Source organism: Patella vulgata, chromosome 3 (genome assembly GCF_932274485.2).
Source record: "Patella vulgata chromosome 3, xgPatVulg1.2, whole genome shotgun sequence".
In the NCBI taxonomy this organism is placed as follows: Eukaryota; Metazoa; Mollusca; class Gastropoda; family Patellidae; genus Patella; species Patella vulgata.
The window spans coordinates 55,223,207-55,243,089 of NC_065881.2; the positions used below are offsets into that span (position 1 = coordinate 55,223,207).

General features: G+C 32.7%; 1 protein-coding gene across 1 annotated transcript; it reads right to left on the reverse strand.

The window, feature by feature from the left end:
• Positions 1-153: 153 nt before the first annotated feature.
• On the reverse strand, positions 154-19,880 carry LOC126816363 (glucose-6-phosphate isomerase). Its single transcript, XM_050542808.2, has 17 exons — positions 19,704-19,880; positions 17,591-17,681; positions 15,404-15,541; positions 14,286-14,420; positions 12,549-12,692; positions 11,784-11,855; positions 10,911-10,955; positions 8,894-8,947; positions 8,668-8,728; positions 7,198-7,277; positions 6,974-7,057; positions 6,571-6,733; positions 5,950-6,026; positions 3,048-3,176; positions 2,585-2,660; positions 2,246-2,312; positions 154-1,547 (listed from the first exon to the last, which is right to left on the reverse strand). Exons 1-17 carry the CDS (start codon positions 19,838-19,840, stop codon positions 1,424-1,426), a joined length of 1,677 nt encoding a protein of 558 aa, XP_050398765.1. The 5' UTR covers positions 19,841-19,880; the 3' UTR covers positions 154-1,423.
• Between the last annotated feature and the right edge of the window lie 3 nt (positions 19,881-19,883).

Here is a 19,883-nt window from a genome sequence, read left to right on the forward strand (position 1 = left end):
AATTAATCCATTCCTATCAACACACACTTCAACAGTATAATGTAGGGATGCGGGGGCCCACAGCTACGTGAGCTTTTTTTTTTTACCCATGATTACCACAAACTCAGTTACCATGTACTACTTCTTTCTTAGTTTAATTTAATTAAAGAACTCTTGTTTAATATACATTCCCTTTAATTAGCATCAACAAATATTAAACATTCTTCATAAAAACTCTTTATCAGAACAACATTATATCTGCACAGAATTTTTTACAATTGATTTTCAGCATGTCTATTAAATAGATATTGAACTAGAAGTGAGTTTTACAAGATTTCAATTACAAACAAAACAATCAATGGAAATTCTGTCTTAAGATTAATATTTTAGAATTAAAATAAAGAGTCAGATTTAGGGACCGGAGGACAACAGAGTTAAGGGATTGGTTACAGTGATATGTTCAGTGGATAGTAGCATATCTTTAGTATGTTACTTAAACATACATTATGCAAGAGCTAAATCTGCCTATTACAAGTCTTTATTTAGGCTTCAGATGTTATAGAAATTATTAATTAGACCTTTATTTACATGACAAGCTCAAAATCAACACTGTAGACCCTCTGATGGCTTGGATAAAAATCTATTTCAAAAATAGATATGCAAAATGATTATATTGAAAATTTCATTCAAATTACTTTATTTTGAGCATAGTTATTAATGGTTGTAGTTTTGACCAAATGTGTGCATTATCATGCTGTACTGGTCATTCAAGTCTTAGCCTCGCTTCTCCATTTTCAAATTAAATCATTAAATGGCTGAACCGTTCTAATCCACTTAAAATCAGAGCCATCTGATGGCATCAAGAGTTGATTAATGGTCTTGTCATGTTAATAAATGTCTAATTAATAATTCATATAACATATTAACTCAAAATATAATTGTATATCAGGGGAGTGATTAACAATAATTAAAACAAAGAGACAGCATGCTAGGCTAAGTTTGGGAAAATGTAAAGAATGCCCGTAACTTGTACTTTAAAAATATTAATATATTTTATATGGAAACATCTATAAACAATATAACAAAAACAAAGGTAAATCAGCCATTATAATAAAACTATGTTTCAAATGAAGCATTATAAATCAATAGAAAATTGTGAAAAGACCAGGGTTTACTGATTAAATTACCAATAAATTAATATTGTTATAAAATGTACCGGTAGTAGATCTTTGGTTTAAATTATTCTTAATGAAGCGTATTATGATTGAAACAATTTAAAACAATGGGTTGAGACCCGATACACTTTTAAATAAATAACTAATTGAGTTACTATATCTATGTATAGGGTTGTAATAGATTAAACAGTTAACACAAATGTATGTAAGCTTCTACAATGTTATTTTAATTTTGCACCATGATATACCACAAGATATATATACCCTGATTATTTACGATGTTGTTTAATAAAATTAATGAGACCATTTGTTGAAGCATCATGGCTAGAAACTTGTTCAGCACCTCTCAGTTCAGGTTGAATCACTTTTGCTAGTTCTTTTCCTAATTCAACACTGTAAAAAAATTAAAAGAAAACTTAGTAGTAGAATATATCTGCTTTAGCACTGAGTGATATCGCAGACAACTGTTCCCTAAACATAGATTGCCAGGTAACTAAATATTGAAAATAGACACTGTTTATAAAGTCAATCGGATGGACAGGGGTGACCACAGTCTACAATGAAATGTGAGTGTAAAAGAGGAAATAACCATTCCAAAAATGTAGTCCGAAACTGTGTACATTTGTTTCATGTACCCCAATATAAAATCAAGTCTGGTTTCAGTTGCTTATCATACACTTTGGTAAACAATATCGCAGATCCGATTCATTCTGATTTAACAACATCAGACACACAACAGATCAGTTCTCTCAAACACAAACAAATTGAATTCGACATGGTGTAACCATGGGGTTGTAGAAGTCCTAAAGTTCTGTGGAAGATGCAACAATATGCTGAGGTTGACACTGAACTCCATGAGGTGACAATGCATGGTACGAATGGCTGCTAGAGGCGGGACATTACCGACTCTTGATTTTTACGCCTTGTGCCTACGTTTCACTGTAATTTAAAGTTGTTATGGCCTCCGTGGGTTAATTGTGTATTGGTAAATGCCCAGCCTAGAATCAAGTCATGATGTATCATCAGCACTTCTAGACAAAATCATTGGTGTATTTTCATTAGATGATCTAACTATATTTTAACAAACTTACCCCCATTGATCAAAGGAATTGATATCCCAAATTACACCCTGTACAAATATCTTCATTTCATACATTGCTAGAAACAACAAGAAAATCATATTTCACACACCTTTGTAACAAGAAACTCATTTCATAATATAGAAACAACAAGAAACTTATTTCATAATATATAGAAACAACAATAAAACCATTTCATATTATAATGTTTTATACATAAATAGAAATATTGATTTTTTAATGAAATAATTTTCAAGAGGGTAACAAATCTCTTGTTATAATAAACAGTCAACTTTCACTACAGTAAATAAATTTCATCTAAACACGTAACATCCTATTTATTCTATTTACCTATCAAAGCTCCAAGGGTAAAGGGTGATAACTTCTGGAACAAGATAGAATTACTAGGTCTGTTACCTTCAAATACCTGAAATACAATTCATACATCAGTGAATGCAAAGCAAAAATTTATATAATAATAAAGAAAAAGAAAAAAAAAGAGGTTTACCAATTCAAGGGAGGTAAGTAGGCATAGTTGTCAGCCCTTAGACCACAAAGCAGATTTATTTTATCCCACTAAAGAGATCAAAGCATTCCACACCGATGATGCAAAAATTGAATAAAAAGTCAGTAACTTAGCAATCCATGATTGTAGTGTAAAGAATATTTACCTCTTTCGTTGACAAAGATAATTAATTACCAGAGAATATGTATATTATTTGCTGCAGACAACTGAATAATCATTTAAAACCAACCAGTGGCTCAAGATATGTTTGGCTGTGAAAGAGTTATGTTAAAATATATTCAAGCATACCTTATGTGGTAAAATATGTGCTATTTTATCTTCGCTCATGCCAGCTCGCTTTAATTCAGCTTCAGCTACATCTCGAGTCTTACCCTTCATCAATGCTTCAGTTTGAGCCAAAAAGTTAGCTTGTAAAATCTGTATTAAAAACAAGAGGAAATTTAACCAGTATCTATATTTGATGAATTATTTAGTTATGGGTATTGTGACTATAAATTTAACAATAACAAGATGACTAGTCATCTACATCCCGTACCCTTGCACTTGTTTGGAAGGCATAAGGAAAAACAACTTCTTTATGTTATTGATAATCAATAGAAAAATATATCAGATTAATCTCATATTCCAACACATGGAATATCAATGGGACTAGTCAGAAGATTCATACACGGATCAAAGTAGCTCATCAGGGCAGGATCGCTTCTCCCTGTAAGGTTTGCACAACAACCTATGCCTATCTCAATCACCTGTTGTATGTTAAACAATAAGTTTTATACATCAGAAAATAAAATACTATCACTGTAAAGTTGATATTGTTGATGAAGCATCTAATAACTTTTATAAACGAACTTATACGACACTACATGTTGCAGATCAAAGATGTCATTTTATATGCATAATGTTTATTAGTTCATTAAAATTGCTAGTACCGGTAATCAGGCATAAGTCATTAACTAGGTGTTATGTCACTAAGGTGTTAAAACCGTGACTTGTGTATTCAATAGTGATGGGTATTATAATTAGTCACACTGCTAATTAATGACAACTGTATAATTTCTAACCACTTTGTATACATTTGTTTATAATAATGATCACTTATATCATTTAATAACAAGCCAACAGTGAGGCTGATGTCCCCCGCTGAAATCCCGAAATAAATAGATGACATATATTAATTAATTGCATGTTTATCTTTTTCAAAAGTATCCAGCAATCAAACTGATTATTAAGTATACATTAAGTTTCATCACTCTCTATCAGATAGAATCAAAATAAACAAGGCATTGACCTAATAAACACATACACCAAGTTTGAACATTCTAGCTCAATTAAAAGTTATCGTGTCCCAAAGCATCAACCAATCAAATTGCTTATCTCTGCTTACCCTAAGCGGAAAATGCTCATCTTCGAACTCCATCAAGGCATTGACCTAATCAACACATACACCAAGTTTGAACATTCTAGCCCAATTAGGAAGAGAGTTATCGTGTCCCAAAGCATCAACCAATCAAATTGCTTATCTCTGCTTACCCTAAGCGGAAAATGCTCATCTTCGAACTCCATCAAGGCATTGACCTAATAAACACATACACCAAGTTTGAACATTCTAGCTCAATTAGGAAGAGAGTTATTGTGTCCCAAAAAGTGTGACGGACAGACAGACGGACAGACAGACAGACGGACGAACCCATTTTAATAGTCCCCTGCTTTCTTCGAAAGGCGGGGTACAACAAAATTTGTAATTACTAAAAGGCCCAGGTTCATAAGTCAATGGTATTAGCTTACCAGTATATAATAGGTTGATGTTTGTACAAGGTTTCAAAAAGATTTCTTGAACAGATAATAAAATATACTTCGGAAATGAAATCGGGGACTGTAGGATGGACATCAGAAAATAAAACAATAGGTTGATGAATGTAATATGTAGTGTTAAAAAGGTATCTTGGACAGTTTCTGATATATGCTATAGAATAATAATTATATACGAAAAACAAAGTCAAAACACAACCAGTGGCTGCCAGGCAGATATGCCAACATTTTGCAAGAGATGGATAGAGAACAAGCTAAACAAAAAGAAATTTTTTGTAGAATCAAGGGCCATAATTCAGGAAGTTATGATACAATATGCGGGAATATCGACAGGAACCAAGATCTTTCGGTTATAAAGATATCTTTCCAGTTTCATCAAAACTGGATAAAAATTGTGAACTCTAGATGAACAACAAGCTAAAAACGCAATTTTTCGTAAAATCAAGGGCCATAATTGAGAAAGTTACGATCCGATATGCACGAATGTCAAAAGGAACCACAATCTTTGGGTTATAAACCTGTATTTCAAGTTTCATCAAAATCGGATCAAAATTGTGACCAATAGAGTGTCCACAAGCTAAAAATGTGATTTTTCGTACAATCAGGGGCCATAATCCATGAAGTTATGGTCCGATAAATGTTGATATCGATAGAAATCAAGATCTTTGGGAGATAGACCTATATTTCAAGTTTCGTCAAAATTGGATAAAAATTGTGGACGTACAGACAGGGGCGACGACAATATACGTCCACATGAAAATGTGAAACTTCCAATCAGTAGAAACAGGAAACACAAACCAAATACAGACGTATAAAAACTAAATCAAATTTGTTTCCATGGAACACAAAAATGATTAAATTCAAGAAATTTCAAATTAGCAAAAGGCACAACTACTATAATAGGTTATGTGTGTACAAAGTTTCAGGAAGATATTTTGAATGGTTTATGAGATATGCTCCAGAAATAAAATTGTACGCCAAAAACTAAGTCAAATTTGTTTCCATGGAAACACAAAAGTTTCTACAGTCCATATAAGGGTGGTTCTTGACGTCATTAGGCTTAATAACCAATCATCATAATTAATTACGTAATATTTGAGAAAACTACTGAGATAGTAAGAAGAATATACACAACAGGAACCCTAAGATGAGAAATATAACCAGAGACAATACTAGATGATCTCAAGGCTATCAAAATATGTAGCAGAAGAGAGCATGCGTCGGCTGTGGGGAGTTTCTATGTGTCTGGGCTTTCCACATCTAACCAGCGATGCATAGCACTAGGTGTATCACTACAACACGAACGGACAGACCTCATTTCAATATCCATCCCTAACTTGGTTCGGCACGGGATAATAAATGAGAGGCATAGAGATCTTACTTCATGATGTAATCCACCTTGAACAGGATTCTGGGTTTCTATGGGCATCAAGAAATCGCATGGTATCAGACGAGTTCCTGTTTATAAATATAACGTACAGATCTTAAAATCATACAATCTAATAAAAAAAACACAATTTAAGTCAAATATCTATAAATATTAAACATACAAGAGCTAAATCTGCCTATCTAAATTATTAATTAGACATTAATTAACTTATCCAGACCATAATCAACTCTCAATGTCATCGCTAGCCTGCGATATTTACTGGATTAGGATTCGATTTGCTGCTCAACTTTCATTCATGATTTAATTATGAAATGGATAATCGAGATTATGTTTTTTTATCGTACCAACTTTAGTAATTCAGAGTGGATAAATTTGACTGGAATTTTCAGCAAATTCCCTTTACATTATCTACTAGTTTTTAACTATTACTGTGAGAACTGCCAGCTCTTTATCTAATCTCCCATAAAGTATTTTTAACAAATTGTATACAAATAAATCTTAATAATATATCTGGCAATTTTAACTGTTGCCCAAAATTGGCAAAAATATAAATGATAAATTTTTTTTTGAAATAAAAGTAATTGATTATGATAATTGTCATTAAGTCCATACCTTGATGTATAAGTTGATAAAATGCATGTTGACCATTTGTACCTGGTTCACCCCAGACAATAGGACCAGTAGTGTACGTAACTCTTTGTCCACTTCTAGTTATATATTTACCATTACTTTCCATATCACCTTGTTGAAAATAAGCAGCAAACCTGTGCATATACTGGAAACAGAAACACATAAATCATCATTATATGCTGGTAACAGTATATGTTATTAAACAAGGTACTAATATAATGTTTATTGTTAACAGTCCATCTAGATCAGATTGAAATTAAAGAATTTATATCAATATAATGTTTACAGTAGATATACAAAATTATTATACAAATGTTCAAAATTTGTCAAAAATGTATGAACCACTATAGAACAAAATTTTGTATCATGATATGAACTATCTCACCTGATCATAAGGTAATAAAGCTATTGATTCAGCTTTATAGAAATTATGATACCAAACACCCAATAATGCTAAAATAACAGGCAACTGTAATAAAGTAATAAACATTTTATGCAGAAGACTGAAAATTTATTTTGATGGAAAAGTTACTATAAATTAACTGTTAACATGGGACACAATTCATTTTGTCTGAAAAATATACCAGTGTTTAAATAAATTTAACTTACGTTTTGTTCTAATGGTGCTGAACAGAAATGTTGATCCATATAAAATGCACCAGCTTGAAGCTCAACAAAATTATCCATTCCTGAAATAAAAGAAAATATTGAATTGATACATGTGACAGAAATAGTACAGAATAGTTTGTGTCTCACCTTTGGAACACAATTAAATGTTAAGATAGGTTGCCAGACAACAAAACATACGCCCACAGCAGCTAAATCGTCCAAGCGGTTGACAAGGGTTGTCACATATTTATTCTTTTGTAGGTAATTCGGGGTATTTATAAGACAGTTCCATACAAATCAGATTATAATTTTTGTCGTTTGTGGGTTCACAAGGTTCTACAAACTGAAACAAGGGCCTCACCGCTGGAAGTTACTTACAGACATTGTTGAAATTTGAAAGGCTTTTTTGTCTTACCAATTTAAATAATGCATAAAAATTTCAAACAGATCGGATGATAACTTTTGTCATTCAAACGTTCACAAGGTTCACAAAGTAAAACAAGGGCCATAACTCTCAAATTAATCCCAAGAAGAAGACGATAAAACCTCACACACGATAGGAAAAGAGGGGCGGAAGAGTCCCCATAACAGTGCAGGCAAGTTTGGATCTCAGTGATGCATCCGAGCAAAAACAGGAACCAACCCTTGTAGATTAATAATAGTAAAAAATCCCCGGTAACAAACTTGACAAGACTGTGTGGATATAAAAAGTATTTATCCAGGACGCGTTTTGGGCATTCGTCCTTTATCAACTAGTTACAAAAATAAGCCTGTTACCAAAATTGCTGAAATTCAATAGACCTCCATTTCACAAATTTAAATGATGCATATAAATTTCATACATATCGGATCAAGTATTAACAAGGTTCAATAAAATGACACAATGGCCATAACTCTAGATATAATAAACAGAAATTTCTGAAATTCAATAGGCTTTGTGGTTTCACTAATTTAAATAATGCATATAAATTTCACAAAGATCGAATGATAACTTTTGGCATTAGAGTGGTCACAAGATTCAACAAAGTGAAACAAGGGTAATAACTCTAAATGTAATAAATGGAAATTACTGAAATTAAATACCTTCTTCATCTCACTAATGCAAACAACTAATGCAATTTTACAACTATCGGATGATAACTTTTGGCGTTAAAGTGTTCACAAGAAATAGTGGACAATGGACGGACGGACCAAGAGACGGACAGGCGGGGTCGACATATGTCCATATTTGCATGTGGGCATATAAAAAAGGTAGATACAGCAATATTGATTTCAAAACATTTGTTTTCATATGAACACTACTATTATAACTATATAATAATTTAAATATTATCACTAAAAATTCAGTTTTATTTCTTGAAATATGTAGTAAATAGCTAAATTAAAAACTATTACTAAATGTCTGATATGTATAAGAATCAATTTTTATCCTTAAATTAATTTTATAGATAATTTTATTTCTGTTCTTACCAATAAAGAGAGCAATACTCAGTCCAATGGCTGACCATAAAGAATATCTTCCTCCAACCCACTGTTAACAAAAATATTGTTATAATATGTATAAATAAAATTTTAAAGCAGAAAATAATCAACATGACTTAAGACAATCTCTAAATTTGTTGAAAAGAATAATTTAATAGTCCCCTGCTTTCTTTGAAAGGCGGGGGACAAATATATGGTTTTAAGAATTACTTACATCCCAAAATCCAAACATGTTTTTCTCGTCAATACCAAAATCTTTAACTTTAGGCTAAAAAAAATAGAATAATAATTATTTGCTTTTGTCACCAATTCTGATTTTATGGCTAGTTTGTTACTGCCCATGAAATGAAATAACACCTAAACAAGTTGTCCACATTCGTTACTTAACATGATAAACATGTATCATGACAACCTCCAGTCCACACACCTGAATCTGGATCAGCGAGATTATTAAATATGCTGCCTGTTCTTTTTTTGTACGTCTGACCTTTACACGATAGATTGTTAATGTTCAAAATCACGTCAAGATCAGAACCTAAAACGTGTGTTCTTTACTGACAATGAAAAATAAAACTTAATGCATTAATGTTTGTTTTTTTCACCAATCTCGGTATAGTATAATGGTCAAGATCACCCTCTCTAGACTCGTGTTTTTCTACTACGAATTCAAAACATGCACTCACTACCTGTATAGTGTACGGAACATAATTTACATGTCGACCAGTGCAGCATATGCACTACAAATATCACTACAGTACAAAATATTCTGAACATTAGAATAAGACCTACACTTTTCCAGAACACCCGATACGAGGTTGAGGTGGCAATGCTAGACACATGTAAAGTCCATATTCTATTACACCAATTTGTTATTTTGTATTTATGGACTTTCAATTAAACTTATCTTTAGAATTGATGATACTTGCTTTTATTTAATGTAACAGGGTCGTATGAATGTCCTGGTCAGTGTCTTTATTATTGGAAGTTTTGAATTAGTGAGTTTATATTTTTGGTTTTGAGCTAATATAAATAAGTTTAATGTTGTGTGTGGTGGATTTTCTATTGTATGAGTCTGGAATTGTATTTTCAGGATTATGGTGTTTTATTTTAGTGGTGGAAATGTTTTAGTTTTTTTATATGGGTTTAGTTTTAATATTTTTGGTATAGTTGAAAGGATAACCCGTTGGAATCTTTCAGTTCTGAAGGTGGTCTCTTTCTGAAAATATTGTTTATCAGGTGATCTGTGATTTTTTGTCCTGGTTGATTATTCGTAGGTGTAGCTGGGATAAAACTAAAATACATGCATGCATCTTTACCACATGTTACAGATTAGCAGATAAGGTCATACATCGGCTCTTTTCCACAAATGGGCAAGCTAATTATTTTATACTTCATTTAATAGATCAGGTGACTCTGAAAACGAAGTGTGAGACTATTTTTACATGTGATTGAAATATGATTATAGATGTAATAATGTAATGTAAAATTGTAAGATGTATAGCCAATAGAACGATTGGTTATGAACATATGAATAATGGCAACTTTGTATTTTCAGGGCCAAGCATAAAATATGTTTTGTGTTTATAGTTATGTGTAATGCCAGCATAAGTTTTGTTTAATGGTTATGGTACATGGTATTATGGTATAGATTAACCAGCATCCTAATATAAAACTGTATTATGTGTGATTTGTGGGATATATAAACTTATTTAAAACTCTTCCTCTTGTTCTCAATCAAGAAATCTATTGCCCCGAACAACGCAGGTTTTACCTACCACCTTTTACCACACCATTGCAGATGATGGAAAGGGTAGGTCTGCAATATTTATACTCTTTTTCTATTTTATAAAAATTAAATGACTCTGTGGGACACTGTTAAAGGTGCAGTCCCAGTGGGTTTACATAGAGCAAATGTCAAAATGTGACAATATACAATTTTTTAGAGTGTCTGAAAATTTCAGAGCAAAATATTGAGCCATTTGTAAATGATTACTAGATTTACTTAACAGGGACCATTTAAGGAATTTCATTCTTCAATTGTGTGAGTGACTTGATAATCATGGCGATAACTTACCACTAAAACTTTGGCACTTACACAGCACAGAATTTGTGACAATGTTTGTATTTCTTTGAAAAAATATCAAAAAGCTTGCCACAGTTGCACATGTTTTTATAACTTTTTCACCCCGAATTAACAGTATCCCCTAAAATATATATATATATTTACTTACTGCATTAGTGGACAATGCAACAAAATGTTTTGATACTGTGGCAGACTGTAATGGAAAAAAAAATGAGTACAAAAATTTTTCACCATAGATTGATTACATGTTTAATTCGTCTTGCTTTATGATTCTTATTTTCTACACTACATCAGATCTAACCTATAGTCACATCTTACTTCATGGACTTTATCACCAGATAAATCGACGATGTCTTGGCATCATTGGGACAGCTGTATTTTCAATGGCTGTTTACAGTACACAAGAGAGAACAGGACACAATGATAAAATTTGTCAGATGTACAGAAAATAAAACAAAATGCTAAATCTAATGTAATTTTCAACAAATCCCACAGCAAGTTTTAAAAGCAAAATTGTGAACGGAAAAATATTCTGTGAAATGCATTTGAAATTGATGATCCTAAAATTGTGTAAATTCAACAGGCTTCTTCTTTATGCTCCGATGAACAATCTCACAAAGCTTTTCCTGTATCAGTTTCTTTCCTACACCACAATGAGCAAGTTTTAAAACATTATATGAATTTTATGATTTTGCAAGTAAGTGATGGGAAAAATTCCAAAATATATCATTGAAATATTCTGAATTTTGATAGGGTTATTCATACTGTGGCAGCCTGCAATGGACAATCTTATGAAGCTAAAAAAAATCTTACAAGGCAAGTTTTAAAAATGTTCAATAGGTGTGAATGGAAAGTTGTAATCTGCAAATGTGGAAGTATAAAAATGAATTTTAATTTTATTGACTGGATGTAACAGTAATAGAATCAAATACCAGATTTATATTACAATTACATGCATCATGATGTATTCGTATAGCAAAACAAAAAGTTTCAAAAGTAAAAAGAGTATTTCTGTACCTACATCTTTGGCTTTATTTAAGAACCATTCTTTGGCTGAAGTAGCATTAGTGATGGTTTCTTGTGTTGTAAATGTCTGAAATAAACAAAGACTAGTTTTAAAAAAATACAGTATAAAAAGACAATTTTATATATTTCGTAAAAAGGAATTATCTGGAACAATTATGAATAAAAGTTCTGGTTTGTAAAATTACTGTCTACCGTATACAGTATTCGTGTACTGTTTGTGCAATGGTGAGCCACAGTATGTTAGTGAAATAGGCACTAGCTGAATAACAAGAAAATTATGAGTTTGATCCAGGTGTTGGCAGAGAAAGTTCACCAGGAATTTCCAGCAAGGTTATGACTTGTCAGAGATGCAGGATGGAGGGCCCAGCAATGTACAGCGTCTAATCGATTAGGTCTTGTGTTGCTGTTCGGGAAATAGATGGTATCTATAAACAGTCCTCTCTTGTTAAAGAATAATCCTATAATTCACTACTGCCAGTTGAGAAATTGGCAAAAATATCATTTTCAAATTCAAATTCAAACGTTTGAAGATAGCTAGTCCATAGTGGGGAATAGATAAACAACGGAGGTAATTGTTTAATTATTTCCAGTGTGAAAGAGTTTTAAGTGTGAGAATGACACCTATGATCGTTTAATAGTGAGTTGACAACCTATTGAGCAAAAGATATAGAAATAATTATGTTTTGATTTTCTTAGAAAATATGAAATTCTGGCTTTAAAATGTGGGCATATAAAATTGAAACAATTTTTAGTGTGGTACCTTTGAAGCAATAATAAATAAAGTTGTTTCTGGATTTAGATTCTGAAGAGTTTTAGCTAAGTGTGTTCCATCAATATTAGATATAAAGTGGGCATTAGGGCCACTTTTATATTTATGTAGTGCTTCTGTTACCATAAGAGGACCCTGAAACACAATAAAAAGATAGAAATTCAATTAATCACTAAATAGTTGTTTCTGTTTCCAAATTTTGCCTGTCAAGCATTTTTAGTTGAGGTTAACAGAGGCCAGAAATGGGTCACTAGAAGGCATTGCCACTTTCAGGAAATAGGATCAATACACCCCCATTACCTTTAATGGTAATAAACTTCATTAAAAAATCATTTGTGATGTAGCATAATTTCTGAGTTCCCACAAAAAAAAAAACAAACGAAAATACAAGCTGGCATGTACTTAAGGCTGGCATGTACATCAGTGCGTAAGTGAAATGTAGACTGGACTAACCAGACGCGAGTGAATGCCATTCAATTTGGTCTGCTCACTTATTTCTAAGAACAAGACTGAATTAGAAATTACTATAAAATATGATAAAAGTTTTAAAAATTGAACGTGAATCAGTTTATATACACCCATATTACATTAATATGGACCTTTTTACCCATTTCGTCTAAGTTCAAAAGAATAGAGATTTAGCCCCTTTAATCACTCTTCAAAATGTTACAATACACAGGTTTAATAAGTAGTATTTGATATCAAGTATGGGAACACCCGATATCACTTACTATTTTTAAAGGGGCATTAGGTAAGATTAGATAAAGAGCTGACAGTTCTCGCTATGATAGTTAAACCAGCAGCTGCCAGGCAAGATATGCTCACATTTTGCAAGAGATGGATAGAGAACAAGCTAATCAAAAATCGATTTTTCATACAACCAAGGGCAATAATTCAGGAAGTTACGATCCAATATACGTGAATATCGAAGGAAACCACGATCTTTGGGTTATAAACATGTACTTCAAGTTTCATCAAAATCGGATCAAAATTGTGACTTCTAGAGGGTCCACAACCCTGATCCTGATATACCTTATATTTACACTATTTGCATACAAGGGGAGGGGTGTAACGGTGATATATTCAAACGTTTTTTCAATCGGATAAAAATTGTTACCTCTAGAGGGGCCACAAGCTAAAAACATGATTTTTCGACAATCAGGGGCCATAATCTATGAAGTTTTGGTCTGATATATGCCAATATCGAAAGTAACCAAGATCTTTGGGAGATAGTGACCACAAACAAATTGTGGACGCACACGGGCGATGACAATATACGTCCACATGAAAATGTGGGCATATAAAAATAGATACAGTAATGAAGTGATGAATACAGAATATGCTGAAAATTTCAGGTAAATTGCTTCCTTCCGAAACAAGATATTAGCTATTCAATTTTACGCTAGCCTCGATCGTCATTACTACCATCAGTACAATAATAAACAAAGTCTCGATTATCCATTTTTACGTTAAATCATCCATCACAAAATACATTCAAACAAACTAAATACCGCAGGCTAACAATGGCATCAAGAGTTGATTATGGTCTTGATAAATTAATTAATGTCTAATTAATACTTTAGATATCATTTCAGGCCTAAAGAAAAACCTGCAATAGCCAGATTTAACTCTTGCATAATGTATGTTTAAGTAAGTTTACATAAGTAATAGTTTCTGTAGTAACAAAGCTCTTAATTAAATCAATTGATGAAGTTCAAGACGACTTACTAAATCTGATCCACCAATACCAATATTAACAACATCAGTGATAGATTTTCCTGTATAACCCTTCCATTGACCAGATCGAACCTCATCTGTAAATTCTCTCATATGTTGTAAAACATCATTAACATCTGGCATAATCTTAAAATAAATAAATTTGAAAGATGTTTTGTGTACATTTATTAAACTTATTAAAGAAGTAACTTTTTTTGATAAAATGTTTTATTATGTTAGAGATGGGAACTGAATATAACAATATCTGACAAATCAAGAGCAGATGATTTGTATTTTAAAGGAACATAATTAAACGCAAAATTTTATTAAACTGGACTCTTCCCTAATACGGTTGGTTACACATGACAGGCTTTTGTAATTGAGAACCAAATTTCTGTTAAAAGGTTTTTATACTTATGAAGTTTACAGAGTTTCACATATATTTTAAAATACACTCACATGAGTTTTATACCTCTATGGGTTAACCAAACAATAAGAGGTTTAATATTTTGTTGAGTCATTATTACAGTGGCCTACATCAATACAACTAAAATGTCTTGTCATGATAAGATTGATAAACAGAAACTATCCATGCCATTAACCTGACAGTGGATAATACATACATCAAGCTTAATCATAATCATTATCTATAGATAATTCATTAAAAGGAGTCTTTCATTACACTGGTATGAGGAAGTAATACCAGTAGAACTTACACTCATTAAGCAAAGCAGTATCTCCCCAAATAACAAAATAATACCAATGAGGATTGTACCATTAATTCTAGCAGATCCTTTTAAGATTAATAATTTCACATATTTTCATTATAACATTCTTATACATAGTTAAAGTACCAATATACAGATTGAAATCTATAAATTTGTTCACATGAATTCAAGGCACAAGGGAAATTCTTTTATTTATACTTTTGATAAGCAATATCAATAATGTCTTTTTTCAAAAATACATAATGTCTTGCAAACCTATATTTGTTACATATAAGAAGAACCCTACAAAAACATTTCCCAAAAATATCTTCCAATGTTAAGAGTGAGCTATTGCCTATATTGGAGATGTTAAATTTTTGAGTAATTTTACATTTCAAGGATGTATTTTCGACTATAACTTACATCTTTTCCATCTACCAATATTGGTTTATTAGCTTGATTACGTAGAGCAGTGTGGAGTACAGCACGATTTTCGGTAAAGTTGATTTTTTCCCCAATGAACATCGAATCTCTCATGGCTTCCACCTGTCTTTCTCTTGCCTGATTTAAATGAAAGGCAAAAACAATGAAAGTTAAAACAATGAAAGCTAAAAGTTAAAACAATGATTGTCATATCTAAAAAAAAAAAAAATCTTTGTCACCATGAATACAGTGTGGTTTAAAATACACTTCTTTGGTCCTAAGTATGCATTAAATTACATTTTAAGCTTATACACTAATGAAATGGGGTCATATTTTTGAGTTAAGTTACATTAATAAGGCAGGGTATGCTTATTCATGGATCACCTAAGAGAGTTTGTGATGTTTTCTAATGATGGATGGACACGGGTGAAAACCAGCGGCTGCCAGGCAGGATACGTCCACATTTTGCAACATTTTGTACAATCAGGGGCAATAATCCAGAAAGTTATGGCCTCAAATGTGCAAATATCAAAAGGTACTGAGATCTTTGGGATATAAAGATATGTTTTAAGTTTCATCAAAATCGGATAAAAATTGTGACCTCTAGAGGGTCCACACTCCACAACCTTCGTATTGCATACTTTCACACAATTAGAGTACAAAAGGGCGGCCATTTTGTCCGGCAGTTTCATTTTGACATTCCCAAAATTTGAATTCAACCTTCATTATGGTGGAACGGTTTTTAAAATCAGAAAAAAATTGCGACCTATAGAGAATCCGCAAGCTAAAAATGTGATTTTTCGAACAATCGGGGGCCATAATCTAGGAAGTTAAGTTCAGTTATCCACGATTATCAAAAGGAACCAAGATCTTAGTGTGTAATGGTGATATATTCACACGTTTTTTTTAAATCCGATATGCGCGAATATCAAAAGGAACCAATATCTTTGGATTATAAACATGTATTTCAAGTTTCATTGAAATCAGATCAAAATTGTGACCTCTAGAGGGTCCACAACATTGATTTACCAGAGGTTTACACTATTTTGAAATTCAAACTCAACCATCCTTAGGATGTAACGGTGATATATTCAAACGTTCTTTAAATCAGATAAAAATTATGACCTCTATAGGGTCCACAAGCTAAAAATGCGATTTTTCGTACAATCAGGGGCCATAATTCTGGAAGTTATGGTCCGATATGCGCGAATATCGAAAGGAACCACGATCTTTGGGTTATAAACATACAATTTAAGTTTAAACCAAATTGGATAAAAATTGTGACCTCTACAGTGTTCACAAGCTAAAAACGTGATTTTTCGTACAATCAGGGGCATATTACATGAAGTTACAGTCCGATACATGCCAATATCGAAAGGAACCAAGATATTAGGGTGAAATCGGATAAAAATTGTGATCTGTAGAGTGTTCACAAACAATTGTGGATGGACAGACAGAGCGACGACAATATACGTCCACGTGAAAATGTTGGCATATAAAAATATTCCGGTATACGATCACAATAAATTTTGGATTTATAAAAATCCAAAGGCCACAATATGTGAATTTCTGTAATAATAGCAAAACAAAACAATGAAATAGGGTACCATAACAAATAATGGGATAACAGAGGATAATATTTCAGCCCAATCTGATTAAAATACATTTCATTTTGTTTTTTTTATACTTTTGATGGCCTACACTACATGAAGATCTGACCAGCTGTAGCGATAGGTCGCGTCAGAGTTCATACAAGCGGCTTTTGAAACTATTACGTGAGACATTTGATTAACCAATCAGCATTGATGTTACTAATGGATTACCCACAGTTCCGTGCAAAACACCCTTAAAGCTCGCAGTAACAGACTGTTTCATTGGCTAATTCCTCACCATTCAGAAAACGTCAATGATAACAACTCTTCCAGATCCTAGTGTAGTAAAGACAAGTTAAATGAAATTTTAACTATAAAAACGAAACGAAATAGGATCTGTGTTTTAATCAGATTGTATTTTAGCTTTATTTACATTTCTACATTTTCCATTCAAAAATACATCTAGTAAACACTACACAGTACAAACTGAGCACACTTGATTAAATAAGAGATTTAATTGTCATTGATATATCTAATCTAGATATCAAATAATCTTTCACTCAGTTTAAAAAAGAAAAAAAGAAGATAAACCCACCAGTTGAAATAAATAACCCATGATTTCATCATTGATAAGATTCTTTGAATAGTCCAAAAGAATATCTCCATCCTTGGAGTTCAATTTTAAACTGGAATAAAAGATACACTTTATTTACTGAAAAATTCATTATAGGCTACTGGCATGACAGGATATTGCCTCTGTTCCATCTTGCTCCCCGAATCAAGACTGCAGAATTGAGGAAAAATGTTAAAAAATTAATTTTTCTTTATTCTGTTCTTGAAGACGCCTCCCAAAAATAAAAACAAGAAGTTGTATCTGTTGACTGTGCCCAAATGCCCTGTATTCGTATTAGGAATGTCCATAATATGTATATTTTAACGTGAAATCAAAAAAAAAGGAACTAACGTTCGGTTTGACGGGGATGACATCTGGGAAATCGAATCGTCAATCCTGCAGGCGAGCAAGTTGGAAGATCTGCATTATCGATTTGGCAAATCGTCATGGTAAATACGATGGTTATGTGAACCGATTAGGCTAATTTTTGCTGTAAATGTGATTGAATGGGATTTGCAAATATAGCCATAATTGTAAAAACGCTTTACATGTACCGGTACTTTATTATATTACAGATTTTACCCAACACACCTCATCTAAATTATGATAGTAAAACTTTTCAAATATTGTCTAGTCAAGCTGTCAATAGGTCTTTTCCATAGCTTATTTAGCAATTCTTACGGTCCATAGATTTAAAAAATTGTACATATACATTTGATACAATAATACAATTTAAAAACAGTTTTAGTGTACCAAGCTATAGACCCTGCTAAAGGGACTATTAGACCAATAGAAAAGTATAAAATATACTGTTGGCCTATAACCATTCATATCAAACAAAAAATTGTATTTTACCAAAAAGTGGGGTTTGCTAAAGTGTTATTTTTTCATAATCATTTTCGAAAAATGAAAGAAATGCTAGTGAATCAATATGGAATATGAATCCAATGATGCATCGACAAACAATGTTAATAATCATAGGCATACCAGCCAGGGGGCAGGGAGCAGCTGCCCCCCCCACCCACCCCAATCAAGTTTCAGGCAAACGGGTACAGTGAAAACAACAATTATCATTTCATCTAGTTGGCAAAATAAAGTGCCTGAAATCTAACAACACTAATTTTACTTTTCTTTTAATTGAATACCACAAAATTGTACCTAAACTGACTATGGATTAAAACATTTTGCCTCAAGTGACTCTACTTTGTGCAATATTTTTCGGGCATTAATTATTATTTGTGAATGCAGCTGCAACAATCTGATTGGATGGTTGGAATTGAGGTAGACATAGATTGGGATTTCGGCTGCAAACCTATTGAAAACTTTAGTTGCTTAATTCACGGGCTAGAATAGAAGAAAAATGCATTTGAGGTGGTTAAATTTTGAAAATTTATTGGTTGTTAGCAGGCCCTAACCAGCTTGTTGGCTGCGGAGGGGCAGTGAAGTTTTTTAGAACTATGGTCGGCAACTTTTTTTTCGAGGGGGCAAAACATTTTTTCAGGGGGGCATTGCCTCCCTTTGCCCCTCGCTGGCTACGGACCTGGTTGTTAGGGATTTGGGATTCAGGTAAGATAGGCTATATTGGACCACACTGAACTTGCAGTATTCAAGGCTGGAATAGCAGGAAAACGTGTTCGAGGCAGTTAAAATTTCAAAATTTTCCCTTGATGGTCCCATCTATGTGAACTGTACACGACTGATTGGTTGAATGGAATTCCGAGTCAGAAATTTTTTCGGGCATAACTGGTTCTGTCCCCCCCACCCACTTAACATTCATCGAGCCTGTACGCCTATATGTCAGTAAGCCTATGTGACAATAAGTTAAAACTTAAAAGTTAAATAACAAACTTGTAGAACAGAATAATGTACAATAAATGGCACATGAACAAGTTACAAGGATACCAAGTAGACAGTCCCGAGCTTACTAGTTCCACTGTCACAATTTACTGACAACGTAAGCGTTATCCAATATCTGTAGTGACAGTCGTTAGACACTGCAACCGTTCGACCGGACAGGTCAAAGAAAAATGTGCAAGAACTGGACTTGAGTGTAAGCAGAACTCTTGTATTTTTTAGCCTAACAATTTAAATTTACCTGTATTTATCAAATCGACCAGGATCTTCCTGGAACATTTGCAGAATGTTCAGTTTTGATCCACTGCGGTCAAAACATTGCGACAAATTCTGCCAAGCCGGCTCAGTTGTAAGCTGATTTCTTTGCTGTCCTGCCATCTTCAGCGAAACTCTACCAGTGTAGTGACCTTCAATAGCGACC